Here is a 10,083-nt window from a genome sequence, read left to right as displayed (position 1 = left end):
TCAAAGGTGCTACAAGATCTCTTTTCATACAGTTATGAATTTGTAACTGGTAGCCAGCATTAGCCTAGATTCATACAACATGAAATATTCTATAGACAGATCCAATTTCCTTACCAAACAATCAGCTATTTTTGCTGTAATAGTATACCTCCAGGCCCTGTCTTTTGAAACTTTTAACCATTATTGTCTCTCCTTTTGAGAGTATTTGTTTTTTACTTGAGAGTTCAGAGTTTGATAAGTATGCCTACAACCCACTGAGAAATGTCCGATGTTCTCTTGTGCCAGGTCTGAGAAATTGTACAAGTAATATTTTTACTCACATAGAACTGTCTGCTTGCAGAATAGCTTCCTCTCATGAAACAAAACAAAATGAAACAAAAGTAGCCATTGGAATTTTCTTGGAAACCTTCTCAGCACCATTTCTGCAAGTAATTTTGGTGTGTGTGTTTTTAAAAACCCAAATCCATTTTATATAAGAGAAATATCTTACTGCTTTCTCAGAGAAGTATTCACTAGTCACATTGGGGCCAATATTGGCCACAGGCTCCAGCATCAGCTTTCTATTGAATGCTATCTAAACTTTAAGTACCTTTAAAACAACATTCTATATAATAAAGTACCAGTTAGTTGAAATAACTGGTCTGGCATCTGTTCTGCCACTGTTAGTGCCTTTAACTTAGAATATCCTTGTGGGGAATGTGTAGTTTATTTGCTGAACTAAGGGCCCCAAATGATCCTGTAGGTCCGCTGGCTTGGGCTTATCAATTCCTTTTAAATAGAAGGAAGAATAGGGGATTAGAGTCAACTCCCTTTCAGGGCAGTGACAACTGGGCTTGTAGATTCCTAGAATGGAGGCCAGGCCTTGTGCTGATCACATATAGTCCTCTTCCTTGTGGCCGAGGGCTGCCTTCAGCGGTTGAGGAAGAAAGACTTAATGCTCTGAAGGATGTGGTATTTCTGTTTCTGTCTCAGCTTTTTGCGGATGATGGGGATCCAGACGAGCCCACACACAAGCAGCATGAGGCCTAGTGACAGGAAGGCTGGCCCGCACAGTTTAAATATCTCCTTGGTTGTTTTTTTATCAGTTGTCGTGCTGTTCTCCATGGTCTTGTTTTGGTCCATAGTGAGGCAGGTCAGGCTGGTGATAGCCACACCAAAGAGGAACACTGCTCCACCCACTGACAATACAATGACTGGCTTATGGTAAACATCCCACTTGTTCTGTGGTGGAGCACTCCATCCAGACTCACTGCGTGAGCTGATACACAGGGTGCTGGCTGTCTGACTGGTCAGCAGGTCCTTGGACTCAGGGGACTTATCTCCCTCCTCCATGTCTCTTGGTTGGATTTCCATGACTGCCAGGTTTACAGACTCACAGCATTAAATCTCTATGGGGGAGGAGAGAAAAGTGAAGATTAGATGGAGGGACATATTTGTAACTTTCTTTTTTTAAATAGTTGTATTGGTTTAAAATAATACAACATAGACAAAAAAAAAAAAAAAAGGTCCAGAAATATTCAGAAATAGAATACAAATATATTGAGTAAATTGGCTTCTATCCCCAAATGTTTGCTATATAGATTTTTAACTTTCAACTCCCATTCATATTTTTGGGCCATGATGTTTCTGCGCAAGTGAAAGCTATGATGTGACCAACACTGGCCATATTTGTTACATCCTAGGTATAGATTACAAGGCCATGTAAGCCTTGGTGCTTCCCGAAACTGCCTTTTGTGACCTTCCATTTGACCTAATCCTGGAGGGTGTACTTTAATATACATAAAGGATGGAAATTAGGTAGTCCTCCCAATGTTGTTGAACTAAAATTCCCAGAATTCCTCTCCCTTGGCCATGCTTGCTACAACCCCTAAGAGGCACAGTCCGACAATATCTAGGGGGCCACCATTCCTTATCTGTAGAAGATTACGTATTTCCCGGCGTATAAGACAACTGGGCATATAAGACAACCCCCAACTTTTCCAGTTAAAATATAGAGTTTGGGATATACTCGCCATATAAGACTACCCCTCTTCCAACGCACACCAAATAAAAATTTAAAAAACATCAGATTCGATTTCAATATGGTAATTTTAATTCAAATGCTTATGACATGCAGGTACTTAGCAGGAAAACATGTTCTATTAAAAGCCTGCTTGGACTGGTCAGCTCTCCCTGCCTGCCCAGCCCTCACTGTCTCCAAGACTATCAGAGCGGTAGTGCAAACATGGCTCTTTTTCCCATACTCCGGGTGTTCCAGAAGCCTGCAGCTTGCTCCGCCATTCACTTACACCTTCCCGGTGAGGCACCCCTCACCTTGTCATCAGGACCGTGTTAAGTCACTTCTTTCCACGAATCCTTGTGAGTGGATTTTCTTCTACCATACTTGTACAGCGCCACCCTTCCTGCTTTCATACAGTTGCCACATATGGTGCAGATGCAGCCGTGGCTGTTTTTGAGTTCCCACACCATATATGGCAACCGCAGATTCTCCAGTCCAGCTCAGAAGTTTCAGAGCCTGCCCTATAAGACGACATCCAGAGTATAAGCCGACCCCCAACTTTTGAGAACATTTTCCTGGTTTAAAAAGTAGTCTTATATGCCAGAAAATACAGTAATATTATCTCCCACCACCAGGAACCCTTTCAGACACATTCCCTATCAACTCTTCCAGTTTTGCCAGCATATAAGCAAATGCGAGGGCTTTCTACCAGATTTCTAAATTCCAGTTTCTAAATTTCTAAATTCAGTTCATCACTAAAGCTTGAGAAGTAATCCTGTACACGACAGTCATGGTGTCTAAAGCTGTGGTATTCACCAGTGGTTTCTCTGCTTTCTGTAACTTTTCTTGGCAAAACTGTTCTTATCTGATTTCCTTAGAAGTAAAAGTTGTGCAAGGATGGACCGCTTCCCACCCTGACTCCCATCCACTACCAAATGTAGACTGTTCTAACACTTCCCTCCCTGCCAGTTTCCCCAGAGTTTTCATTGTTATCCTTCTTTCAGACAGTGGAGTCCAATCTTGATTTTGGGTAGGAAGAAACAGATCTGACTGTGACATCTAGGATAGGATTTTGGGGTGGTTCCTAACAAGGTTTTATTCTGCAGTCCCCTTTGCTTCATTCACAGAATTTTACTCAGAGTTTGGGGCAGCTATCTTTGCCCTCAATTTATAATATGCTTGCATTTTCCCTTCACGTCTTCTGTCTCTTCCCCCTACCAAAAAAAAAAAGGAAAAAGGAAAAAGGAAAAAATCCCAGAAGGAGGCGAAAAACACAACAGTAATTAAATTTTTCATGAGGTGTAGACAGGAAAGTGTAATGTTGATGCAGAGTGAGAGTAGATCTCCCTTTGTGAGGTGGAGTACGTGTTGGGGATGTCCCCTCTTTCTCTGTCACACACTGTGTTGTTCTATTTCTAGAGCCATTTCGTGTCCTGCAAAGTAAGTCCTTTCCCCTTTCCTGATATTTCTCTGAGCTTATGAAGCAGGGAGAAGTCCATACCAAACCTGGGAGAATTTGCTTTTGAGTAAATACCTGTAGGACCAGCTTGTAAGCTTACAAAACTCTTACTGGCACTTAATTTATATCAAAATTTCACTATGCTGGATCAAGGCATTCCAAATCTGCATAAGACCTGCCTATTTTTATTTTTAAAGAGACAAGTAGCTAAACTGACACATAACATGCCAGTTTTAAATGCATCATTCCATTGTCCTTTTGAAGAAAAAGAAAGAAAAGAAACAGTCAAGATAGGAGCCTCCTCAAATATCAGGACAAGGAGGAACAAGTTATCACCACATCCTCCAGTTTCCCACCCTCATTTTGAAAAATAATTTGAAACTGAGTTTGTCTTTTTAAAAAGTCTAAAGTTATTGTCCCACAGTAACCACATTTGCTGAAAGGTAATGCCGCAGTTTAATTGCACTTGGCTGCTGCAGGTACTTTTTAAAAATTAAAATATAATAATGAAAGACATACAGAATTTGGTTTTAAAATGCTACCAAAAACTATGGGTTTCAGAAGAAGTGTTTGTGGGTGTAAGGATTAAGAAAGAGGAGGAGCAATGCTGTGCATTTGACTATCAGTGTGTAGATGGAACAGAGTGACATGCGTATGAACACATGCACAGAGCCCTTGAGGCATGAGCAGTCAGTGGAGATCTGCTTTTATTGTCCAGCAGAAGAGCATCCATTGGAAGGAGTGATAAGAACCCTTCACTTGGGAGCACATCCTGAAACTATTCAGATTCAATCTCAATTTTCCTTGAAGTAAGAGTGAGCAGCTTGTGCTGTTGAACTGCAGTGTGTTTCATTTCACACCATTGGCTAGATTGGTGGGAGATGCAGTCTAACAACTGGAGGGCTCTATCTATCCACTCTATCTATCCATTTAAAAGCAAGGTGAGCAGGAGAGAGGAGTGTGCTGCTAAAAAGAAGTGTCTTTCTTTCTTTCTTTCTTTCTTTCTTTCTTTCTTTTTGTGTATCTCAGGCATCTACCTCCTAGAAAAGAGCCAGCATAGTGGTTCCATCCATGGTGAGAGCCAGTGATTTGGGCATTGGACTACAACTCTAGAGAGGTGGCACCACTGGGGGTGGAGGTGAGATGCACTGGGGTTAGGCCCTCCTCCCCCTTTGGGACAGAAGGGGTGAATGCTCACCCTTCCAGATGCTTTGTCATTGGGCTTTCTCCCTGGGGTGACCACTCACCCTTCCTGGCTTCTCCATCACTGGGCTTACTCAGTGAGGAGGAGTGAATGTACTTCTTCTGTCCCCTACTTCGGCTTCACTTGCTCAACCAGGGCGACACAGAGGCTGAAGGGGCAGACAAGTGAGTTAGCAAGCTGCCACCACTACCCCCCTCCTGGCAGCCTTCCAAACCAGGTGTCACCATAGGTAGTGATGCCACTGCTCTGAAGATCAGGGGTTGATTCCTTACTCAACCATGGAAACCTACTGGGTGACTTTGGGCAAGTTGCACACTCTCAGCCCCAGAAAACCTGTGTTTGCCTTAGGGTCATCATAAGTCAGAAACGACTTGAAGGCACACAATAATAACAAAATTAGATACCTGGTGTTAAGCCTTGGAAGTTCCAAGACTGAGTTTGATCTTAAGGGCAAATTTATGCATTATGGTATTGTGCTGCCTGAAGGTATATGGTTGGCAAACCTAATGTCTCATTTTCTTGCCAGCTATAATCACATGGCTGAAGGAGTATGGCTTATCCTGTGTGTGTGTCTGCATGCATGCCTGTACTGAGCCTAAAACACTGGGAAATACACCACCTTTCAGAATTAGACTGATGTTTCACAGTCTCCATGATTATTTGCAAATTTTCCAGCAGTGCCAAGGCTGTGGAAATCTTTTCTGGTAACAGTGACTGACAGCAACTCCTGCAACTTGGCTTTGTTAATCAACAGGGAAGAGTGGGAACAAGGGTAGTGCTTTGATCCCTTTCCACTTGGCACATTTCACATCACCTAGGGGAAGATGACTCCCCTTATTGCAACAGGCACACGCAGAGATTGAAAACAGCCAGAGTTTTTCATGTGCTCTCCTTATCTTGTTAGAAAGCCTTTTCTGAAATTTTTTATTTAAACTTCCCTGCCCTCCTTCAAAGCCTAGCTTCTTGCAACTGCCTAATCCCTCCAACTATCCTTCCCACTATTAGTGCTTCTGGCCTTACCTTAAGGTTGGTTTCTGTAGGGTGGTGGATGGTACCAGTGGCCTGACTAAATGCACCATAGGAAATGAGTTCCGCACCTCTTGGGGAACCAGGAGGCAAAGATCTCAGTCAGGGGTGGGACCCATGAAGGCCTCCAAATGATGTTAACTTGCAGCTCCCAGTGTTCCTCATTGGTCATGTTGTCCAGGGCTGCTAAGACTAATATTCCAAGGACATTGAAAGGGCTTCATGGTTTTCCACTTCTAGAGCCCCACAGCAAGGCACTAGCTCTGACTAGGTCCTAATGACTAGGACTTAATGCAGTTAAACATGGAGGAATGTGACTATAATTGGGAGGCAGAGCCTTGTGATCCAGTGAGAACCATGGCTCCTTGAAATCAAAAGTCTAGCAAAGCTCACTTCATTCCATCTTTGTGTTTTGGGTACCAGTAAAGAACATACTTTCATATGTACAATCTCATTTGTATTGTTTGCACTGTATTTTGGCTGACCTTTTGATCTGTGATTTCAGATATTAGTCATTTTCTGTTTTAGCTATGTTTTTGTGCAGATTTGCGAGACACTCTGAGTGCTTATGAGGAAGGGAATGATATAAATCAAATGGATGTATGGACTGAAAGACCAATAGGATATATAGATAAATTGATAATCATAGATTTGCCAGTTCAGGTTCATCCCAGGCTTTGAGAATTCCTGGCCAAAACTTGAAACCTAGGAATGGCTACTGGTGATGTCAGTAAATGTTATACATTAAGTTACAACTATAGCTATTCACAGCTTGTCAGTCAAATACACACACACACACACACACACACACACACACACACACACACACAATCTTTTCCTGTTAAGACAGAAATCTGAGCTAAAGATGCTGGTCTCAGATCAAAGTGAAATGAAAGGATTGTTGTTTCTTACATACTTAGAGAGATAGGGTAAGGAACATTTAATTTAGCCTACTTGCTTTTAGCCAGAAGATAGATGCCAACCAGACTGGAGAGTGGGTCCTGGCACCAAGACGAGGAAAGGACTAACAAATTAAATAAGTATACATGAGATCACTTAGAGAGTCTTTGCAAGTTGCATCAACAAATGAAGCTTGCAAACTGGAGCAAACAGGCACTGTACTTGATGAACTCGATGAATTTGTATACAGCCCTTTCTTTTTGTTCAGAGCTGGGCTATCAAAAATGGAGAATTTGCACCCTTGTCTCCTGTTTGGAAATTGCCCATGAAAACTGGATGCTCAGGGCAAGGCCCTGGAATCTGGCAATCACTAACTCTGTTGGCATGCATGGCTTGGAAATGGCAAAAGGGTTGGCAAAATGTGACCCTCCAGACTGTGTTGCAGAACAGAAACTACCATTAACCCTAGGAAGCATGGCTAGTGATGAGAAATGCTGGGAGTTACAGTGCAGTGGCATTTGGAGGGCCACATGATTGATTCCCTATCATATGTGAGAGAAGAGACAGTTGAGGTCTCATTTCAAAGGGAAGTGTCAATGGACTGCACAAAGACTGTCAGGACTGAAAGACCTAGGATCTTAAGAAATCCAGAAGAGGGGTGGGGAACTGATAGTTTTGCTTTCAAAACTGCATTCAGGTATTTTAAACCTCAAGTTCTTTTTCTGACAAATAAGAAAAAAAATGCACATTTTGGTCAGTTCTTCAAAAATGACTCACTTCTAGACTTTTAAGGATTAAGCGCTTAAAACCCTAGATGGACAAATATTTCCCTTCCAGTTTATCCCACACAATTTTTTTAGCAATAATTATAATTTAGCAAATCTCAGGTTCCATACTAATTTTAAATATGAGTTGAATATTCACACAATCTTCTCAAGAAACTTTCCTGTCAATTGGTAAAGGTCCCAAAGGAGGAACTGCCCAGGCTGGGTATTGATACTTAGGGAATCTTATCTGCCCTTTACTATGAGAGCAGCTGCACTCACCCATCCTCTGTTCTCCAGCTCACGATGCATCATTCTCCTCAATCCACTGTGAAATGTCACGGATAGAAGCAGAGGCTGGACAGGATTATCCTGACTCTGCAGTCCCAGTTCAGTAGGTGATGGTAATGTGAAGTTTTGCCTAGAAAGGTCCATTTTGGGGGCTCACAATCTCTGGTTTGAGACATCCAGCCTCTGCAGTTCAGATAGGCAGAGCTGTCCACTGGTTATGGTCTCCACAGGTCAGGGGTGAGGAAAGTGTGAACTGTGGCCCCCTCTATGGACCCCCCCCCCCCCGGATGCAGCCCTCAGGCATCCTCATCCCTTCAGATCTTTCCTTGGATTAAGAGAAATTGCATGAAAAATCACCCTTGAGTCATCCAAAGCTCCATTAAAGCAGTCCCTGCACAGTTCAGAACACAGTCTTGACTACACTGGATGGACAGGTCATTAATTAGGATTGACTGATAGGTTTCCTGGATGGTTTGCAGTAGACTGGCAATGATTTCTGACTCCCATTTGTTTAATAACCACGGCAACAAATATGATGCTTTCCACGCCCTAAGCTATACTGCTGAAGACAACCAGACATGGACTTTTGTGGGGAAGGACTGTGAACTCAGTTCACTCCTGGTGTTCAAAACAAATAGCTGGGTTGCAAATTCTGTGATTCAAAGTATTTGTCTTTTGCATCTAGCTCTGGTGTAAACTGTTTCTTCAATTACTGTTTTTAAAACTCAGTTTAAAACTTTTGTGGTCTTCTGAGCTCCAGTTTAATTTTTCTTTAAAATTTTGTGTATTCAAATTATATGTAACTGGACTGTTTGTTTCTTGTACTTGTATTAGTCCCTTTCTTTCTTCACATTTCCTTTTTATCACATTGTACTACTTTGGCAGGGATGTTATCATCCCCCTCCTCTTCCCCCACCTCAATCTCTAGAAGTATTGTTACTATTATCATTTCTAGATCTCAGTCATAATCACCCAGTAGACTGTGATATTAGGATTAATAATAGTAATAAAAATGGCAATAACAAGAACAATAAGCATTTCCAAATTGACTAACAAAACATGTGAATAAAATTGTAGCACAGTTACAAAAAGTGATACTGTTTGGGATGTGTCACATCATCTGATGCTGCTGCCCTGAATCTTAGCTTCTTGGACAGAACCTGAATCACTCAGAGTCCAAAACTCCAGTTGGCAACACCTGGTAGACTGTGAAACTGATAACGATAATAACAATAATAATTTCACAGTTCTAGGTAAAAAAACAAAACCCAACAGCCTGAAGTCTGCTCCCCCACCTCAGTACCCACATCACTGCTATTCTTGTAACTAACTAGTCTACCAAAGTCTGACATTTGTTCTTGGGGAGCAAGTGTCATAGGAGAAAGCACCCTCATCTTTCTCTAGGAAACTTTCCATGCTATCCGTTGCTAGAATTCAGCATTGAACTGTGGGCTAACACTAGCACAGGCACTCCATCAAGCACAATTTTGCCCTGGCTGGGGCTTGCAATCCACATCAAAAATGACATTTGTGCAAGGGATGTATGGGAGGGGACTCAGAGGCTGAAGAGGATCTGTTTATTTCCTTGTGTGAGTTTTCTCCACACTGAGCACCTCCTAGCGATGCCCAGCTCCATTCAGCCTATGCAGGGAATGAATGTTATGCCAACTTCAAGGTTCAGTGATTAGCTTCAAGCAAAACAAGATGAAATCAGCTAAGATCACAACCAGGGTGGTGGTGGTAGTGATGGAAGCCATCTTTATTTCTTAGAGGGTCCACTTTGAGAATTTAGAGGAATAGTTTGTGTTTCAAGGTCCTCCAGATTCTGGTGCCCACCACAGGGATTCCCTGATACCCCAGCCTGCAATTACAATAGCCAGTATTTCTACTCACATGATGCCTGGAGGCTTCTTGAAGTCGTCTTGCTGTTCTGTATAGGCATGGAATGTGTCCTAAGTGGATGTTGCTGATTTCCTAAGTAGCTTTGCTGCCAGCCTCAGCTATCCTTCTCTGATATCATCTGCACTGAGTGGCTCATAAACCCTGTTCCAGCTCAGATGAGCTCACCCGCTTAGGCTGCAGCCAATGGATTGTCTTAACCCTTCCCTGGCTGGGCTGCCAGTTATTTTATTCAGCAAAGCAAACAATGCCATTGGCCTGCACTGCAGAGGAGGACAGGTGGGACAGGTGGTGCTAGCCTACCTGGGACAAAGGAAAGAGCAGCTGAAGCACAGGGAGTGGTTCTGTCAAGTCAGGAGTGTGGGATCTAAACATGAATGCTCCCTTCTCCTACAAGTTTGACTTTTACCAAATGCACATCTTTCATACTAGAACCAAGCAGTTATGACTATTCCTTATGGAAACCACCATTGTACTTTTCAATTACTATTCAATTTAATTACACATGTGTAATATATTTTGACTAATTTCTGGATAAATC

General features: G+C 42.4%; 1 protein-coding gene across 1 annotated transcript; it reads right to left on the bottom strand.

The window, feature by feature from the left end:
- Positions 1-697: 697 nt before the first annotated feature.
- PIRT (phosphoinositide interacting regulator of transient receptor potential channels) lies at positions 698-9,586 on the bottom strand. Its single transcript, XM_089506948.1, has 2 exons — positions 9,537-9,586; positions 698-1,388 (listed from the first exon to the last, which is right to left on the bottom strand). Exon 2 carries the CDS (start codon positions 1,351-1,353, stop codon positions 910-912), a length of 444 nt encoding a protein of 147 aa, XP_089363074.1. The 5' UTR covers positions 1,354-1,388; positions 9,537-9,586; the 3' UTR covers positions 698-909.
- Positions 9,587-10,083: the final 497 nt, after the last annotated feature.

The sequence above is a fragment of the Sceloporus occidentalis genome, unplaced genomic scaffold (assembly GCF_023333645.1).
Source record: "Sceloporus occidentalis isolate IW3139 unplaced genomic scaffold, rSceOcc1.0.p SCAF_1, whole genome shotgun sequence".
Classification (NCBI taxonomy): Eukaryota; Metazoa; Chordata; class Lepidosauria; order Squamata; family Phrynosomatidae; genus Sceloporus; species Sceloporus occidentalis.
This window is presented reverse-complemented; position numbering and strand designations above follow the sequence as displayed.